This window comes from Grus americana, chromosome 7 (genome assembly GCF_028858705.1).
Source record: "Grus americana isolate bGruAme1 chromosome 7, bGruAme1.mat, whole genome shotgun sequence".
NCBI classification, from domain to species: domain Eukaryota; kingdom Metazoa; phylum Chordata; class Aves; order Gruiformes; family Gruidae; genus Grus; species Grus americana.
In genome coordinates, this window is record NC_072858.1 from 31,588,453 (window position 1) to 31,609,575 (window position 21,123).

The 21,123-nt window shown below is 37.8% G+C and overlaps 1 protein-coding gene across 3 annotated transcripts in view; it reads left to right on the forward strand.

The window, feature by feature from the left end:
* Positions 1-21,123, forward strand: part of WAPL (WAPL cohesin release factor) — a 69,861-nt gene that overhangs the window by 20,842 nt on the left and 27,896 nt on the right. For all 3 annotated transcript variants that reach the window (XM_054831087.1, XM_054831089.1, XM_054831088.1), the window contains exons 3-4: positions 822-1,871; positions 7,778-7,896. In XM_054831087.1, the coding sequence (XP_054687062.1) occupies positions 822-1,871; positions 7,778-7,896 (1,169 nt within the window). The remainder of the gene's footprint in view (positions 1-821; positions 1,872-7,777; positions 7,897-21,123) is intronic.

Here is a 21,123-nt window from a genome sequence, read left to right on the forward strand (position 1 = left end):
TTTCATTTCTACTATGATGTTGCCTCACTACTACCTAGTTCTTAGACCAGGAATATCTGAAGGAGCAGCTGTAACCTGCTCATGCATTCCCTTTCCTGACTACAGTAGGCTACTATAATGCATCTTGTAGTATTAAAAATGAATATATGCAAACTTAAGTAATTCATTGATTCATACATGTTTTGAGTTTCCAATGATATTATCTGTTCTTTTCAGGTTCTGTGCAAAAACAAAAAGTACTTAAAGTGGGGCATCTGAAGCAAATCAGACACTAAAATCTGTATCATAAAACTTACATTTGAAACACTAGTGTAATTGCAATAGCTTGCTGTAAACAAGGATTTGGGAGGGGTATGTTTACATAAGAATAAAATACAACACAATTATAACCTGTGTACAGGAAGGAGGTTTTTAATTTTATAATCACTTTTTATCTCTAATTATTCACTCTAATTCACTTGTGTGAAACATTGTTGATTGACTTCACTGAAAATTTCACTGCAAACTTTTTCTCCTTTTTTGTGTAGGTTGTATAGATAAATAAGTGGTTGTATTTAGGGTTTACTATTGCTTTTTTCATTATGCACATGTTTTCAAAGTGACACTTCAAGTTAGTGTATATTTTTGTTAGAAATGGTGAGAAGATTTTATCATGACAAAAATTTTAAACTGGAAAGCTTAAAAAGTATAAACCAGGAGGACAAGGACCTCTTTAATTTTTTTGTCATTGAATACTGTTATATTGTGACTTTTCAAAGTTGCCCACAAGGGTGATTTTTTTTAATAATGCTTTTTAGTAATAAATTTATCTTTTCTTGTAGATAAAATACAGAATTTGAATGAAGATAATGAGAAGAACAGTCATTTCATCTATGAGAATGCTGAAGACAGTAACAAAACCAATGCTGAAACTACAGACACTTCTGGATATAACATTGAAGCCAAGGACTTGCCTGATTCTTGGGACTCCCACATTGGAAAAACAGCAGACTCTTCATCGGAAACATCTCAGATGAAGGGGCCATTAAGAACTCACTTGTACGAATGGGAGGATGAAACTGAAGACACCAGAACTGGAGAGTCTATATTAGATTTTGACAACGAACATCTCTCAGAGATGAAGAGCAAGGATGAGGAGTGTGACAAAGAAGATACTGAAAATCCAAAGGAAGCCATTAGTGAAGAACTTGTGCAAACTATTCCTAGGCCAAGCAACTGTAGGACATATTGTCGATCCAACAAAGCAAAACCGCAGGGGGCAACAAATTTTGACAAGCTAATGGATGGCACTAGTCAGTCTTTATCCAAAGCAAACAATGAGTCAAATAACGATGGTCTGAACCCAGCAAGAAAAGTTTCTTTAAGTAGTGGGACCAGTTTTAGAGGGACGGTTGGACGGACTAGAGACTACACTGTTCTACATCCATCTTGCTTGTCAGTTTGTAATGTTACTATACAGGATACCATGGAACGAATCGATGAATTTACCACAGCAGCCCCTACTGACTTGGGAGAAGCTGGACGCCTAAGAAAAAAAGCAGACATTGCTACTACAAAAACTACGACCAGGTTTCGACCAAGCAATACCAAATCCAAAAAGGATGTCAAATTAGAGTTTTTTGGGTTTGATGATCAAGATGAGGGAGGGGGAGATGAAGGCGCCTCTAGAAGTTCTGGGAGTTCCAATTACAAAATCAAGTACTTTGGGTTTGATGACTTAAGTGAAAGCGAGGATGAAGATGAAGAGTGGCAGGTAGCGGAAAGGAAAGCTAACAAAAAACGAAGTAGAACCACACCATCTTCTTCGCTACAGTCAACCTCTGATGGCAATGAAAACTGTTCCCAGGATAGCCAGCTCAGTACTAATGCAGGTAAGGAGAATTCTTCTGGAATACATACTTAGCTTTTAAATTTAGTTGACCTTTATATTTTGTTCTTTTTGCAGTATACCTAGGAGTTTGTTGAACAGTACTACTGATTTGGAAATCTAAAAGCTAAATTTGCTTATTTCTGCTGTGGTCCTGTCTGGTGTTTCATAGCTGTCTTGAAGTATGCTTTATACCTCTTGATCTCTTGCCAGAGGTAGAGTTTTTCTTTTTTGATCAGAAGATTCTTACCTTTTTGGTGCATTGAGCACACAGTACCTATGCCTGGAAGGCAGATATCTTCCCACAGAAGCTCCACATCAATCCAGAATTATAGAGCTGAGTGCAAAAATTGAAGTAGCTCTTGGGCATGTGAATTATCTTTTTTCCTCTTTGTGCTTTTGAACGTGTTTGTAAACAATTTGGACCTTTCTCAAGTTCCATCTTATCCAAGGATGCATGGCTCGAGGGAGAGGCTGTGGGGACCCAGAGACTGTCAGTCAGATGACTGGCTTTGGGTATGCCTCTGTGTATTGATGTATTTCTGCTTTTGCTTCCAGTTTTCAGATATCTCCATCTTCGGCATAGGTGGTACGTGTCTGTATGTATGTATTTGTACACACGCATATAAATGAGTAAAACTGTTCAGGCGGAATTTACTGAGCAGGTTCTGGTGTTTGAGTGCCTTTGAAAAATTCCACTTCCTTGGTGGTCATTTGGGTCCCACGACTTTGATCGAGGTTGAGGTGTGTTGGTGAAGAAGAGGAGGAATAACTTTGGTGAAAGATTGCCTTTTGGCTTTTTCTTTTTGAAAAAGTCTAATGCTAAAGAATTATGCATGTTGGAATAAGTATTTCAAAACACTGTTCCTGTTCTAGGGAATGTTTTGGTCCTCCATTTTGGAGCATGGAGCATGAGAAGTTTTTATCCATTCACTGAAGTTGTTATGTTTTTAAGACTTTGGCAAGATGTATTTCATTGTGATGGGGAGAGGGGAGGACTCAAGTCTAGCCTTGCAAATGTTGGAGAAGCTGGTTTTTTCCTACAAATAGCTTCTGCTAATACAATCCAGAAATCAAATTTCATAGGAAAACAGCATTCAATTCTCTGTTTTAATTATAGTGGTCTCTAAAACCAGAATTGTCTGTAAGACTCTTAATCAAAGGTAAATGTAACTGCTAGGTTTTTTCGTGAATTCTAAAAGGGCCTAATTGATATTGATGTTATAGGAGAAGATTGTGTTTTCAAACAAAAAAACCTTGATGTGTTTTCATAAAATTTAATTATAGAATCATAGAAGTCATGAGACACTTGCATTCCAGCCTCCCTGGAAAATGGGTTTAACTTATGGCTGCTTATGAAAGACTCCATCTGAGTCCCTTTCTCTGATGAGTCTTTGTTTGTTCAGCCGTTTATTCCAAGGAAAAACCCTTATATAGTTAATGCAGCTGAGATGCTGACCCATCAAATAATCCTTTCAGCTGCTGTCCTCTGGACTCTCAAAATATCTACAGTTTGCATTCACCACTACATTGATCAAGGAGACCATTATACTCTGAGGTATCACAGATTATTTCCTGAAATATTTTCCTAAGAGATTCCCATGGCAGGTAGATGTAAAAGTGTGTTTTGTTAGTTTCCTATATACATTTCTCCGGTACAAGCTACCTCTCAGTGTCTCTGCTGAGAGATGCTTCCCCTTTATTTTGCATCTCCTCTGCTCATTTGATTCCTGTTTTGTGCTACTGTAGCCAGGTGAGATTTGACTTGCACTTTTTCTTCTGAAAATTGAGTGTGGTGTGAAATTATTTCCCTACATTGCCGCACATTCCCTAGTTCAAACTTGTACTACAGATTATAAGAACTGGGAGTTTGATGTTGCCCTAAAATTTATAGGACTCCTTGGTGTATTTCGCGCTGTCTTCTCTCAGACCTTTGAAAATTTCGGGCATCATGATCACTCAGAACAGTCATATTAAGGTCCTTAAGTATAGTAATGCTGAGTCTGATAATTTATCAAGGACTTCTGGATCTAAGCCTGAAGTTGCTGTAAATTATGTGGCATTGCTATGAGTTATCATCTTTACGTACTGAAAAAAAGTGACTTCTGTGTTCATGGAAAATGCTAGTTTTGAATCCAAGCCTCAGAAAAAGCTTTCAGAACATCTTGTGCAATAAAACTTTTTCCTGAAGTTATAAACAGTACTGAGAGGTGCTAATGCTACCTGAGTTCTACGTGTGCTGTTCTTTTTTGTACTAATGAATAAATCCACAGATGAAAATCCAGTGTTCCTGTTCCAGGTTGACAGGTGGGATGCCAGATTGCTGAATTCCAGCCCCGGGAAGGGTGTGGAGTTGTTTTAGCTGCCTACCGGGTTAAACCACAACAGTACTTTGTAACTTTGAGCCTGAGATTTTTGGTGAAGCTTTAAGTTCTAGTTAAAGTTGCTTTTTTTTTTTTTTCCCTTTCCATTGCAATCTGAGATTCTCTCCTATTTGTCAGTGTAGCAGGCCAGTGAAGCAAAAGCCCCTTTCATTCGTGAGCCTCGCAGCTGTAGTCTGCCAAAATGCCAGGGCCTAAAAGTACTGATGAGACTTTACTAGATCCAAAACAGTACCCATATGTTTCATCAGCCAGCATACAGGGTGACTGTAGTAAAGAGCAGCTTTTAATATCTGGACAAATGACTTAATTACTTGACTGTATTAATCAACGGGGGGTTGTATTGAAGAGAAATCTGAACTAATGGCAAAGAAGAGTAGGGCTTAGCCAAAAATAACTTTTAAGCTTCAGTTGTGAAGAGCAAACCTGTATCTTTGGAATGGTGTTATATTCTGGAAATAGTGGCGATATCAGTTTCTTTTTCTAAAGATCCTGCCATGGCTGTCCGTAGTTTTGGTGGTCACTAAAATTTCTAATGTATTTAACTTCTGAATTGGTAGTCTCCCACCTGTTCAACTGGGACACCTAGGACCGTGTTAATGCATGTTTTACTACATTTCATTTTGGCCAATGACAAATTATTACAGAAAGTGACAGGCATTAAAAAAAAAAAAAGGAAATTATGTAGATTGACATAGAGCAGTTGCCCTGAAACCTGCTGCTAAAGGAAGGTGTGAAGATCTATCCTCTATTACATGCTTATTTTTATTTGGTTCACCTCCTTCTTCACTATATATGTCATAAGCAGTATAGTAATGATGAACTACAGTACTCTTGATTTAAATTATAGTAGCAGTTATCCTGTTATTGTAGTGTAAGTGTTGCAGCTTAGCCTTTTTTTTTTTTTTTTTTTTGGCTTCGTAAATCAGTTCTGATATGCAACTAAAACCTTGTGTCATGCATTCATTTTCCTTTCAGTGATCAAGAGGAGATTCCTGTAATCTTTTTGGATAATAAAATAGCTTTTGTATATCAGCATATTTCTGGTGAGCAAACTTGCCCTGTTTTTTTTTTTTTTTTCTTTTCTGGCTTTGCATCTCCTCAAAAACTGAGTCACCTTAATTGAGTAAATGTTTTTAGCCAGTTAAGAGTACATCAAAGTCCTCAAAGGCAGAGTCCTATTTGGACTTCAAAAACTTCTGCAGAATTACCCTCAGGCAGTAAAACAAAACTGGGTTATTTTTCCCCAGGACATTTACTGTGGTGTTGCCTTCTAGCTGGTCTTTGAACATCTTTCCAATTTTAGCTGAGACAGGCAAATTAACTCAAAGATTATAAACACCTTGAAAAATAGTTGGATAGAGGAGGAAAAGGACTTACATGCTCCCATATTGAGAAAAAGGTCAATATGCTCATCTTTTCTGAGGGGTGGGGGACACAACCATCCATACAAGAGAAAGCCTTTGGAAAACAAGCTTGATAAGTGTCACTGCTCACCAAACTACTTGTGTCTTTGCCTGGCTCAGTTAATGTTAACAAAAGACTTCTTCCCCACATCCTATTTAGTTTAAATTTGAAAATCTGGTAAGACATATATGCAGAGTGCTTTTAAAATACCTAGAAGGCCCCAAAGACCATTGCTCAAATAAAAGCATTCCAGATAATCTTACAAAATTGTAAGTGTGTCTGATACACTAGCAACATCAAAAAATGCAAAATTATCCTATTGTAAGTAGGAGTTGAAACATTTTTATCAAGAAGTTTCTTTGAATTTAAAATTACCTAATTTAAATGGGATAGTTCAGGATCACATAGGAGTAGAGTTCAAACAGAGAGACTTGGATGATTTTAAAATTGTGACTTAGTTGATACAGAGCACTATTAAGCACTATACCAGCTCCGAGTCTTAGTGCAAGGCACAAATTATTGTGCTGATTTTGTGGGTGAAAACACATCTTGCATTTCTAGAGTGACTTGCGTGCTTGTAATTACTGTAGTCAGGTGAGTTACTTTTTAGCTTTTAATCTACAATAGGAGGGTCCAGTTCTGTTGGTTTGACTGTCTTTGGGAATTGCATTCAGGGTCTGTCTGCTTCAAAAGTATTTCAGCATTTGTAAGGATGTATATCAAAGCAATTTGATTTGACTCCTTTAATGATTAAGTTCCAGCAAAGGACTAAGCTGACTTTTATATAGATTTGGAAGTATTTTGCATTATTTAAGTTAATGATTATTGGTCTGTAATAGTTTTTACTTTGTTAGATTAATTTTGTCAAAACATATTTTAAAGGCAGTTATTTTCAGAGGGGTTGTTCATGTTGTGTTCTCAAGCTCTTGTGCTGACATCGTACAACTAAACTGAAAACCAGTGGTTTAGGATGCAAAAGGCTGGTTCCAGTAGGTGCCTTGCAGTGGGCATCCTACCTGCCCTGGTGCTGCCAAGTCCATTGAAAGTTACCGCAATTTAAGAAACTTTTGAGCCTTACTTTAAGAATATTTCTATCCCTCAAACTAGATTAGTTTTGTGTCCTTGTGAGTGCCGTTAGAAATTCGCTTCCCTGATTTGCTTTTGATTGCTTCCTTACCCTAGGTGCTTAGCTGGTCCTGTTCACTGGATGTGAGTGCACTTGGGATTAGAGTAACTGATCCAACCTGCTTGTGGTTTTGCAGTGCAGTTTTCAAATAGTGGCAGCTTCTCTGGAATAGATCGGTTTTCTAAACTGTTCATCAGATGAAACAGTGCTTCTCTGTGCCTGTCTTTATTTCCGTCTTGAAATTTATGGTAACTTCTGGTTTGTGCCAAGTAAAAGAAAATAAGCTGGTCTCCGAGGGATAATGCTTCAAATACAACACAAGTTTAAAGAAAAAAAAATAGGACAATGATTTAATTAGATCAGTGAATTGAAGATTTACAGTCCAAAACTGAGTACTAGAACTACTGGTAATGCAAGTATTGAATACATTGAAAGTTCCTTCTAGCTGACTCCTTTCTGAGTTGATGATCGTATTTTTTTAATACTGCTTATAGCAGAATAAGCAAATAAAACCTGGATGCCTTCATGAAAAGTGAAGGAGGATCAATTCTTCAGTCCTGTAATTGTAGTGGGAAGTATTCTTCTTCTAAATCTCTTAACTTACACTTTTGAAGAATCCTGTCTACTGTTTAATTCGTCTGCTGCTCACAGTTGTAGCTGTGAGCCATAAGTAGGCACATATAAAATGTAACCGGGGTTTCACAGGAGTATAAAATAGGAAATAATTTGATGCTTACACAGTGGGCAAGAGGTGCTACAATAATTGTGACCATGTACCTTGTAACATATCTTTTGTGTCTTACGACAGTCCAGTCAGTAAACCTGAGCTCCCTATAGAACTGTGTTTGGCTTTCAAGCTGATTTTTCTGATGAAGATGGATTGTTTATTATATAATTTCAGAAGCTACACATGTGGAAATGTCAGATGCAAGAAATGCTCTAGCAACTCAACAGCTTTCAATATGGTTGTTTCATGTCTATATTTACCTTTTACAGATCTTCTGGAGTTCTCAGAGGACGCATCTGGTGTGCCTGAAGGCAATAAGAAATCCACAAATAAACAAGGTGATAAATCTAAGGAAAACACCAGGAAGATTTTTAGTGGGCCAAAGCGGGTGAGTAATAATACTGAGACCAAGACAAAGTTCTTATTTTAATTAACTCTTCAGTATTGATGTTTCTTCCTATACATGTAACAGGGCTTTTGTCCCAGTTTATATCTGCACTTGAGATAGTTTCTTGGCTTTGAAGATTATATCTGGAAAAGTAAAACCTTCAAGTGCAAAATTTTTATATCAGTTACTGGGAATTTCACTTTTCAGATGCAAGTCTGGGGTTGCAATGGTAACGTACAACCTAAGTGCATTACCTTCTAGATGATTGTTAAAGCAAAGCGCCATTAAATGCTGTGTGGTTTGGGGTTTTTCTCTTCTTTTTTTGCTCTCCTAAGAAATATATATCATCTTGTAGGATCGAACCTTTCTGCAAGCTTCACATTTGTCATTGGTGTAGTCTTCATAAGGACAAGTGCATTTATAGCATGTGGAAAAGTGAAATTCTGTTTTAGTTAAAAAAAGAAAAGCAACCCCAGATCCCACACCCCATATACCCCAGTTATGTAGTATTCAGTATGAATTTGCCCTTTCATACTGTGAATGCAGCTTATTCATTTTGTTAATGCTAGGTGTGGTTTATCTTACCTGTTATTAGAGGTTACTCAGTATTTTGAGGCTTTTAGAAATGTGCATACAGCAAAAATTGTGTTTAGCTATTAGGTGAAAGTTTGCAACAGTGGGATCCATGTAATCTCCATTAAATGAAGTTTTTATGACTTGATTGTCCAGGATACCCATTTCTAATGCTTAAGGCCTTTTCATACGCTTTTTGCATAACATGTTCCCATTGTCTGGTGAAGAGAGAAGCTGTCTCGCCATCGTTGCAATCCAGAACTGGTGTATAAGAGAAAGAGGCAGCTGGGGAGGGAAATGCACTTGTATTTCTTCTCTCCCTTTGAGTTCCATAAGTTTTGCAAGACCCAGCAGTTGCATGTTAAAATAGAAACTCTTTTATATGTGTTCAGAACGTGTTCAGCAGTCTAACAGTTCTAAGAATTTTTAAAAATTATTTTCCTTGTTATTTTTCCTAAACAATTGTAATGATTAAATCGCACTCTAAAAGTACTCATAAAGGTAACTAATTGCTTGTGTTATACAATAGTTTCACTTAAAGTAATTTTTTAAGGCTTTTTTTGGTCTTCTAGAACCAGAAGATTTATTATCTCGCCAGCTGTGTTGATATATAATCATTTTCCATTTAAAAATGTGGATTTGTGGGTGGAGGAAGGAGGACATGTTTGTTTTATTTCTCAAAACATTCAAGGGAATATTTTCATTTGGAGGGACATGTGACCAGTAAGTACAGTCAGTTGTGATGCCCTTTTGAAAAGAAGTTTTGCTACTTGTTGCTTCATGACTTTGGACAGAATGGGGAGCTCGTAGCTGCCAACTTTTGCTTCCAGAGCTTGAAGTCAGGCTATCAGTAAGTGAGGAGGGTCTTTTCAGAACCAAAGTAGTATTTCTTGAAGATAAGAGTTCCTCAGCTTCTGCTGATGAAATAATAATTTTTCAAAAAAATCAGCTTCCTAACAGTGAACATATTACAGTAGGCTCAGAAACAGAAGTACAGGGAATGTAAATTTAACTGTACCTTTTTTGCTGTATTTTTTTAGCAGCATAAAACAGCTGTGGGTGTTCTGGTAAATATGGATTTTTTTATGTTTAAATATTTATATGCTTCAAATATTATAATAGCATTTTATGTGTTTCTTGTTTAATTTTTATACTTGAAATACTTGAGGGTTTATATGAAAACTGGTTTAATTTTGAATGTATATATCATGAAATTATGTGGGGAAAAACTTTACAGCAATATCATACTATATGAGGGGAAAATGGTTTCAACTCCAGGAAATTCTCAGTTGGGAATAAACTTAATTCCAGTGGGAAAGGTGAGAATAAAGCAGCTTTTTTTGACCCTGTAGTGATATAATGGACCTAGAAGTAGAAATTGCTGTAATTGTAATTCAGATTTTAAGCTTCAGTGTTCTCTAATCATACGGCTGTTACATGGAGTTACTAAAAAAGCTTGTAAAGCTTGTTCTGATGGTAATTAGAGATGCTATAATTATCTTCCTAAATTATAGATATAGACTCATAATCTCAGTTGCATCTTAAGGGAATTTTCATTCTGGGAATGAAAAAAAAAAAAGAACTAAAAGTATTAATCTGACCATAACTACATGATCTTAAAACAAAAAAAAAAACCTCTGGAATTTCTTGCACTGTCTCGTCACCATTTTTATTTTCTTTTAGAAACTAGCAGTTATAGTATTAATCATTTTCTGCTAGGTGGTGATGTTAGAGGTATGGCACTTTGCATCACACTGAGCTGAAAAGTAAACAGCTCTCAGGAAGCAACAGGTGGTATTGTTAAACTTCAGTAGATCCAGAAAGCTGAAGTATTTTTTCCAGTTTGTAGTCAGCAGGACTCTTGCCCATGTTTGTGCTTTTGAAACCTGACCATTGTACTCTTATGGTAAAATCCAGTTCTTGAAACTTTGAGAATGTGTGTTATAAAAGATTACAGACATTATTGACTTAGTGAATAGCAGTGTTTCTAAAAACTGCTTTTAACGTAAGGAGTCTCACTGAAATCACTGACTATTCACACACATCATAATGAGCATAAAAGTTGCAGTAGTGTGTACGTTATGATAGGTATGTGAAGTCTCAACCAGAATTCTGCTTTTAAGTGAATTAAATCTCTTTATTCTGAACCTGAGTTACAAGGGGAATGTTATGTTCCGTAGCAACATAATTATGTACTTACAGTACATAAATATTGGCATTACTTGACTTGCAAATTATGGGTGTGAAGCATATGTGAGTAACAAAAGTTTGTTTGCAGCTGTTTACAATTTTAATTCAACTGGTTCAGTAACTCATGCTCTAGCACGTAAGGTTGAGAACTCTGCGCGGCTGTGATATGCCCACCTGCTGGTCCCTTTGAGCTTAGTTCCCCTTCTAGAGATGAAACTTAATTCTCAGGCAAAAAACCAGTAAGATATACAAGAACTTTTTTGTTGTTGTGGTCCAAATCTATTCAGACTAAAGGCTTGAAAATAGGAACCATAAAAATTCTTTCCTGAGATTTCTTGCTCCTGCCCCTCTCACCACAGATTTGGGCTAGAGTCAGCAAATGAGGAGAATCAGTTTTTGTAGGAATACTCTGGAACAGTTCCCAGTGGTCTTATGCAAACTATGGATGTCTCTAAATAGGAACCTGGGAATAAAAACAACACCTCCAACAAACAAACCAAACAAAAAAAACCAACACCAAAACCAACTTAGAAATGTAAGATAAAGAGAACTAGTGTACCCCAAACTTCATCTTTTGATCAGTCCTAGAAGTTGATGACTGTGCCTAGTATTTTGTGCCAGAGCTATACTGTCCATTCAGTGTTTCTGTTGCCCAGTGTGTCATTAAGGACAACCACATCCTCTGAACTGCAAATTTTCTGAGACGGTTCTCGGCTCTTAAACTTGAAATGTATGATAAAGAGTGACCTGCAACTCTGTGCTGATCCTAGTTCTGCCTATGGCCAACCTAGACAATGTGAATACTGGTTGCCTTTGAATATTCCAAGGTAAGAATGTAAACAGAGCTGCAAATCATAATTAAAAGCTATGGGAGCCTTCTGTTAGTGCTCTTCAGTGCTGCTAAGACATATGGGAAGACTTACTGTGTCGCATGAAGTGGGACAGGGAGGTGTAACAGAGAAAAGCACTGACTCTTTCAAGTAGACATATCCAAAAGCAGTCTCCATGTTGTGTTTTTCAAACTAGCATGAAATTTCAAGGTATTAGTTGAGCGCTGTATCAGGACTTTTTTTTCTGTGCCTTAGAATAGGTGAGCTTTAGGAACAAGTCTTTTGGAATTTATTTGTTAGGTGTTGATATTTTTTGCACTGAGCATATTTCATAAAGCTTCAATGCTAGTATTGACAGAATGCAATTTAGCACCTATAAAAGACTGACATTTTCTTGAGAGGATAAAATGTATACTTTCTGTGATTGGTTACATGAGGAAGAAAGTACTCGCTGCATGGACAGTCTACACTGGTGATTCATGGACTGTTGTTCCAACTAAAAACTACCCTGAATGCTTGTCCATCGCTTAATGACTTCTGACTTCAGTTAAAATGTGTGTATTTCCCTTAACTACTCCTTTCTGCAATGAGTCGAATGTTTATAAACAAATTTAGAGTAGCTTAAATATTTTTTTCTTGTTCTCTTATCTTGCTATGCCTGGATAAATTTCTCTAAACTCTTGTTGAGGCCTTAGCTCTAGAAAACCTGTCTGTTTTGTGACTGTATACATTTCCCCACATGTACACAGTGAATGGGAAGAGGAACATTACTGCAGCGTGCTTTTTTGCTCAGGTTTTTTGTTTTTCTCACTCTTCTTGTGCATACATTGGTTTGTGCAGGAAAAGGTATGGAAGAACCTCTTTGCCACTAACTTGATTATCATAGTGTTTCCTTTGGGCCACTCACTCAAGTACCACACCACAGAGTTCTCCGTGCAAAGTACTTTCCTTGTTTTTTTAACAATGGCATTGCTTGAAAATGATTCCACTAGTGCGCAGTGCATTTGTCAGGAAAAGCTGAGATCATCTTGTATTATGCATTAAAAAAACCCAAAACAATGCCAAACCCAACAAAACCTAACCTACTTTGCTCTCCTTTTGTTCCACCTGCTCACTCCTATTCCTGGCTCCGTCAGTTTCCCAAAGTTGTGTGTTGAACTCAATTGAGGAACCCATCTGTGTTTAAAAAATAACCCACTGAAAGGAAATATTTAACATAAATCGAAGTCTTGTTCCCTGGGAGACTGTAAACAATTGTATCCACTCCGTTGAGGGAACCAAAGAAGAGGGATAAAGTCGTCTTAACCTGGTTAAGTCAACATTGCAACTGAGAAATGCTCACTAAACACAGCCAGCGTTAGCAGGATTACATGCATTACTTTGATCAAGTGACATTAATAGAGTTAGTCATGACAGTAGTGTTGACTACATGAATGAAATTATTGCTGAATTCAGATGTGGCTTAGCCAACAGACTGCTTCTGAACTCTCTATCCAAGATAAAAACTTGATCCAGTCATAAAGTTGTAACTAGTCATTGCTTTTCATGTTTTATTCAAGTTCCACGAATAACTACTGTGGTTTGTGCCCAACAAGGTACAGAAATGTGTGCAAGATTTCAAAATGTTTTTTGGACAGATCAGTTGGAAGGACTTGTTAATCGCTACTGCGTGAAGAGCACTAATATCCAGTTACCAAGTGCTGAACCAGAAATATATTTTTTTTCTTCTGTATGACTTCAGTTTCATCTGCAACTAGTCCATAGTTGGTTACTTAACTGCATCCTTCTTGTCCTGCAGGCAGGTTTTTTCCATAAGTAGGTTGTTTTCATTGAGTTGCCATATTCCTGTTATAAATTTTTTAGGTGATGCGAGAAACTGTCAATATTTGAAAATAAAGTTTACTTGTGATCCTGTGGTTCCTAATAGGATTTGCTATAATACAAGTTTAAGGGTATAACCTTTGAGATCTTTTACAGGTTGATGTGAGCTTTTTCCACTGGTGCTTCATGCTGACTGAAAGAAGCTATAAATATCAGCTTGAAACAAATGCCGCGTCTAAGTTTACTTGAAGTCCACGGTGAAATACTTGTACCTGATCTTTGGAAGTGTTTTGAAATTGAAGTAGTACAAAACCATGCAGGGCTCTTGGTTTGACTGAGTAATCTTACGGCTAATATGAAAATGACGTGTGCGTGGGAGGGGAAAGAAACTAGGCTGTGCTGTGATCTGTAGTTTTCCACTTAGCTTGTATTATACTTCACAGTAGATGTTTATCAAAGACATCCTGCAAGTAACATTTATTTTTGCTTGCCTGCAAATGAATCTGCATTTCCCCAAAGTAAATTTTTAAAGATTTTTTTTTTAGATTTTATATTTAATATATGTGAAGATTAATCTGTCGTAAGTGCACAACCTCAGGTGGTTTTGGTTAATTATTTTTCCGTAGCTTAATTTAAGTAAAGAGTAGCAGTGGAGGCGTAATTCTGAAGTTTTGCTATATCAGTCATAGTTCTTTCCATACATTTAATGGTAGGATCAGAGTAGACTGGTCAGAATTAATTTTATGAAGAACTGCTTGTCTTTATCTTGCATAACCTTTAGGAAAAGTATCCTACCACAAGGACGAACAGTTATAACAAAGTATTTTTTTCAGTGATATTAAACTGCTGATACTACACACATTGAGCTGCTATTTTCATCCTGATGTCAAAAATGCGTGTTTTTTTTAATAGGAGAGATTATTAGTTGACATTTGCTCTTTTGACTCTGTTGAGGAGTTGAGCTGAATTTTGACGATCAAAATATTCTGTGAAATCTCTGGCTTGTGTCAGTTTAGCTCTAAGCCAGCAGTCTGTTTCATCAGTGGTTTGACACAGTTGGTCAGATCTGACAACCTGTGACAGCGTGTTGCTGCTTCTGCAGTACATTCCTTTCATTTAGTGGTTGGTGCTTCGGACAGATGGTCTTGCCCAGTCCTGAACCGAAGTGGTTTTGGTGGGGTTTTTGTCCAAAAAACTGTTTTATGAAATGATGCACAAGAGATGAGTGATTCTAAGTGCTGACCAGTTATAAACCATGTGTGTATTTTAAGCAACTTCTGTATTGCTGGAATAAAAATGATTTTTTTAAAAAAAGATAAAAGGTAAGAATAAATGTGTTTCTTAAATAGTTGATTTGTTAAAAACCAAGACTTCATATTGGTACGATTATTTCACTTAACCTTTGCAAAACCAGATTCTTTGATAAGCGTGTTCGTTTAATACTGGCTTCCTAGTGCTTACCATTTAGGGATTTTTTTTTTTCTTCTTCTATTATTAATGGAAATAGACCAAAAACAATTCTTCATTTTTAAGTTGGCAAACAGGATACTAGACAGGACTGGCAGGTTTTTAGATTAGTCAACTAATTTGAAGAGTGGCCACTGTAATCTTACTGAATTGAGTTGGGGCATAACACCTTGAAGCCATCTCAGAGTAAAAGCAAATGCCAAGAGTTGGTGTGTTAACTTCGAGATAATCATTTGATGCTGATCAAAATTATTTTCTTCCCACTCCTTCATATTAAACCATGGTGAAGAAGGGTGTGTTCTGGTAGATGCTGAGCTGAGATCCTTCCACCTGGCAAAACTGCTTCCTCGTCTGTCCTCCATAGGCAACTGTTAGGTAGAACTGTGGTAGCAATGTTATTGGAAGTGCATTTCTTCTCCTATGCAGTGTCAGGAAAGATGTTACCAGTTGAGACACAGCTTTGTTCTGAGAAAGGTAGGGATGTGAAGTGCAATGTGAAGGTAACAGGCTAAGTCCTCATAGAGGCAAGAGGAAGAAATGAAAAATAAGCATGGAAATCCTTCTCCCCTTATGTGTACTTACACTTTTCAGGAAGTAGAAAAATCAAGTTGAATGGAAAATGTTTAATGTCACAGTGGAAACTTCATGTTTTATACTTCCAGCTCCTACTGGTATTAACTCTTAGGCAAGAAGCAAGAATGCATTAAAATATTTTTGAAACCAGATTGTCTCTTGAATCTCGGCATTCCCCTCCCCTCCATCAGTTGTGTAGTCCTGAGAAATTAACTCAGTGTTGTAGTGATTAGGCAACGCAGGATAACTGTGTTGGATAAATGTTACATTGCACAAGACCTCAGTCCTGTAGAAAGCTCTAAAATGGGAAAAATGCTCAAAGAGATTAAAATATACCCTTTTCATTTGTCAGTGGGAGCTTAATTTATACGCAGATGAATATGTAAAATTGTCTTCACAGCTCCCATGTACTGTATGAACGTGGTTGGTTCACTCAGCTGTGTGACTTTATGTACGTTAGATAACAGTGCGATGCAACATGAGCACATCTAGAGTAAAACAGTTGGTGTCGAGGGCCCAGTGTCCCCATTATACACATCTTGGAATTAGCTTTTTTTCTGATCTGCCTGAGAGAATGCCCAGTAACAGCTGGTGTGAGGTAGGTGCTCTCCGGAAGAGCATCTTCAAGTTTGATTTCATTGGAAAGGAATCAGGTGAGCATACTTGGAGACTCAGCGATGCAAACCACCATGTCATAACTGAGGACATCTGGGAGATTTATTTGAAAAATGTTGACTGACCCAAATGGAAACACTTACGTAGGTGTATATGCGCACACGTGCATCCCAAGCATATGACCTCTGGAGTTGCATTGCTGTTGCAATTTTGTATGGCTTTCCTGTTAGTAGATTGATACACTTTGAGTATATTAGGATTAACAGGGATGGGGGGGAGTGCGAGGGTGTGGGGGGATGTACGTGTGTGTGCGCCTTTATGTAGCAACAAAGAGAGCAGGGATTTTGTCTAACAATTTTTACAAGGATGTATTTGTGCCAGTACAGTTACTTGCAGGCAGATGCAGGTTTTTCTCTTTTGATTGAAGTGATATGTTTCCAGTAGCGTGGTGATGTGTCTAAACTATTGTACCTTGTCTCTTTAATTAGACTTAATGTAGGTTTCAGGCCAAATTAGTAACCATAACCATATGGCCCCTGCTTCTGAGCTGACCGGTTTTGAGTACACTCAGTGCAAGCAGCATACGGAACACCGTTAGCTATTTCTGTTAAAGAATGAATCTCAGTTTATCAAACTGTCCTGTTTCTTCAAGTTAAATTTTCATGTTTCACTTGGATGTTTGACCCATCGTCTTGTTCTGCCCTGTGGGCCTCCTTTGAGGAAGAAAAAACATTTTGCAGTTCTTCAGAAGTCTGATGCAAGAAAAGCTTCAGTGACATTCCCCCCCCGCCCCCCGCAATCATTGTGCTGTCTGCTGATACTCTTCAACCTTAGCTAGACAACTACAAGTTGTTAGTCAGACATGTGCATGCATAATGGTTTTTGTGCACTGCATTAGATGGTATAGCAGCTCATGATTAAGCAGTCCATGGCACCCACAGGTGATTTATGGGCACTAATCTGCTACTGTTATCCAAATAATGGAGATTTGGTTCACATTTTGAACTGAATAAATGACTTGGTCCTAGTTTGCTTCTGTTTTTTAACTGCTGTTGGAAATGGCTATCTTACCTAGAGTCCAAATTAACTTTTTTTTGTGTTACATACACATGGCTCAGCCTGTGCTGAATTGATATTCCATCTTCCTGTTTTGAAGCGTAATTTCTTTTCTTGTGCTCTGAATGGATGTTCATTCCTTTCCCTTTTCAAAAGAAACAGTCCATTATGAATAGTTCTGTGCTGCATAACATACTTGTTATCTTTTTCCTGTTCAAAGTGAGACATGCAGGACAGAGTAGTATTCTTAATGATTATCAATACTGAGTGGTAAATAATCATATGTTTTGGTTTGAGGTGGGTTATTTGGGTTTTTTAACTTGTAGTTTTGACAAGCATCTGGCATGCTGTCTTACTGAATGCCCTTCAGGTACAAATAATGCATTTATCAGGATATCTGTTAAAAATGTTTTTGGGTTTTCTTTTGCCTTTGTCTTCTACCTTGGAAAGCGTTCTTGCCTGCAAGTAGCTGCTGTCTGTCTTGTTTTGCTAGTATTTTCAGCATGACTCATGTCCCTGGCTCTTATTTTCTGCTGTTCTTATATCTATGAATGGCAGGCAATGCTGCATCAGAATGTGCCGAGTACCAGCTCTTGAAAATTTCAGCTTTGAGGCTTTCAGGGATGGGAGGTTAAGCATGACCCATAGTTTATGCCATGTGGAGATGATCTTACAAAACTGACAACCCTGTGCATTTTGTAAAATCCCTGGCATTAGTTCTGCATCCCAGTTCACCCACCAGAACCACATGTGGAGTCCTGCAGTATAATACGCTTTATACTCCACTGGAATATTTGCACTCTCTCTGACATCTGTCTGTGTGTAAACAGCTGTCAGTTCTATACATATGAAAAAAGGAAACTCTTCTGCTGTTCAGCAGAAGCTCTTAGAACTGATTAATATTGCAGAACTTATTTGCCTTAAGAACACAGAATTCAAAGGAGTAATGTACTTGCATCTATTCAAGTTAATCTTGAGAGGAAAAATTCATGACAAAAAGTCTATTTGAATAATTGCAAGGTTGTCTTGTCTTTAAGAGAAAGTAAGTCAGTTTCTTAAATTACTGCTGCTTAAATATCAGTGTTACTTCTTGAGGGAAGCTTGTTGTCACAAGTTGCAAAAAAACCCCAAAACAACCAAACAAAACCCAAAACAAAAACCACACAAAAAAACCCCAACACAGAAAACAAACAAACCCCTTTGCTTTTGTGATCAAGCCCTTCTGAAAAGTCTTTGTTCACCAGCATTCATTTCTTCTTTGATGCTTTTCCTGGCTTCAGTTCTGTCACACAGTAATCTAAAGCAAGTCTACAGGGTTCTTACTGATTGATAAGTATTGGCGCAGTTTCTTTGCCATTATTTTGGAAATTCACCTTTGTTTGGTGTTGCACAGGAATATGTGAAGGTTTCTGTAAGAGGTAGTTGTAAAGGAGGGGGATGTATTTGCTGTGTTGATGTCCATGTGAGCTGCAGAGAGAGGCTCCAATGTCTCTGCATAATGTTAGAACTGATTAGAACATATGTCTTTGGAAAGCAGCGTTGGATTTTTGGAGGTGTGTGTGGTGGTTGAGCTGTGTGCAGTCAGAGTGAGACGGGGTTCTGGACCAGACAGTTGGGGTGCTGGGGAGCAGGGTCTACTGTCTAATGAAATATTGCTGGGAAGGCGTGGAATCACAAGCAAAATTACCTTGATCTAAAAGTGGAAGATATTACAAGTAATAGTGGTTAGAACTGACCCTCCGTAGGTATTTGAGGTTTTAAATAATTACCATTTTCAGTTACAGTTCAGGTTCTGTTACAAGAGAGCTATTCAATGAAGACGTCCTCATTTCTCAGAACAGGCATTTATTGGTGGCATTACTTGATTTCTTACATAAAATGCAGCTTTCTTCTATATTGCATTGGTGGTGCCTCAGCAAGCTTTTTAAAGTGTCTCGTCACAAAACACTTTGGCATGCCCTAGCTCTTGATTTAGTAAGGGCTTAAGGAAAATCGGGGAAGAAAAGCCCATTTTTTGACTGTTAAATAAAAAGGATGCCACCTCTGACTCAGGGAGCCTCTGAGCCCTGAGTATTTAGAAGGAATTGTCTTTATCTGTTTGCCCCATTGAACTCTTTCCTACGCATCAGCTGTTGCTCTCTGCTGAAGAAAGCACACTAATGCTGTGTGGACCTTTCGATTTTGCTGGCACAGCTGTTTGTACACTTTGTTCTTATTCCATATCAAAGCACTGAACTCGGTCTCTGTCATCTGTGCTTCCTTGCTGTATGCATGCGTATGCAACAGAGGTGCTGAATTTTGAAAAGCCAAGGCTGCAGACGCTCTTGTCACATGGTCAGCAAGGGCCCGTCCCAACCGCTACCTCACTGAGACAAGCATGAACGCCGGCATGACTGTGCTCCCCCTGTGCCCGACAAGGACCATGTTTAGTTTGCCACGGAGCACAAGACCTGAAGGAAAAGGAATAGGCAGAGGCTTTATGAACTGGGGCAGCGAGTATGGCATGCTCTAACCTTGAACTTCATAAATAAGGGAGTCCTGCAGCAGAGCCTGCCTTAGTCTGTGCCCCCCTGGTTTCTGTATCCAGCTAAGGGAATGGCATAAATCTGGAATCCCGTTGCCTGGGTTGCATCTCCCTATGGGTGCGCTGAGCCTGACACTGCTGGTGCAGAGACCTGAAAAGCTTCCGTGCAGCTTGTAGCTCCCAGGCAGGAAATTCAGGATATATTTGTATCCTTTAAGTAGGGATAGAATACCATTTGAGACTATAACTGAGATTTGGGACTGTTAATAAAGAACATCTTATGTTAATGGGACTTCTGGCAGCTGTAATGCAGTACACTGCTGTCAGAATTGTAGTAGTTAAGCTTCCCTGCAAGGTTAAGAAGAATTATGCATCAGCTGAAACTGAGACTAAATATATGCTGTACTTTCATGCTGGTTACTTGATAGAGCATGTTATTTCCTTGAATTATCCCATATACCAGGATATGGCACCCAGAAACTTGTACCCTCTCTTCCCAATCTTAGATATGCACTCAGATAATTTGTGGAACAGTTGTGAGTAATTAAACAAAAAAAGTGAGTATCTAGAATATAGTCAGTGGTTCTTTTCCATTACAGACATTTGTGAAACACTGTATATTTTGTGATTAAAAAAAGCATATCTGTTACTAAGTTGTCCTTCCTTTTTCATTGCAAACCCAGAGTCAAATTCTGTTTAAGAATTTACTACTCAGAAATGTGTAGGAGAAAAGAAAGTTAACCTTTTAACTGTTTTGTCAGCAGTTAACTTTTTTCAAATAAGGATCTATATGACACCATCTTCCTATTTGTAGACAGAGATGTCCTCTTGTAACTGTAGCAGTATGAACTTAAAGCTGGTTTCTCAGTTTAACTTTCTGAGCTTGATGAGATTGTTGGGAAATTGGGCAAGTTAGTGCTTCTTTTACTTGGGAAAGTTAAAAATTGAAATTATCAAAAGAACTTATTTTGGTATTTCTGTGTGTCGCCATGGTGGCTACATGGGGCTGCTGAAGGACTTTGTATAGCCATCACCTGAAAATGTATTGTTTCAAAGAACCTTCTTGGAAAATAGATAAAACTGTTAAGGCAGTGGCAATTTTTTACTTGTTGCTGAATGGTACCTGAGCACTGCTTTAAAAATATAATTGAAAAAATCAAACTAAGTTAAGTTTCTTATGACCGCATCAAAGCTCACTGTAGGAGGGAAAGAGGATTTTCTTGTCTGGAAACTAAAATGATTCAGTGCTTCACAAGTCTTTGGGGCTCTGAAAACTCATAGCTGAGATTTTCATTCTGCTTATATTCTTTGAAGTTTTGCTAGTCAGGGCTTTCTCTTCTTGTAAAGAATAGAAGGATGCAGCACAGTAGAGTTTTCACAGTAATACAGAAACTCTTACCTTACAAAATCTACTTCCCAGTTTTTAACATGCCAAAACCTCGTTACACATCATGGAATGGTATTCAATCCATAGCTGGTACTGCTGGGTTTGCTACGCAGAGCCACTCTGTGGGCTGTACTCAAGCCAGTATCTGGTTTAAATAGTTGATACATTATATTTTGACAGAAAACTTTTTA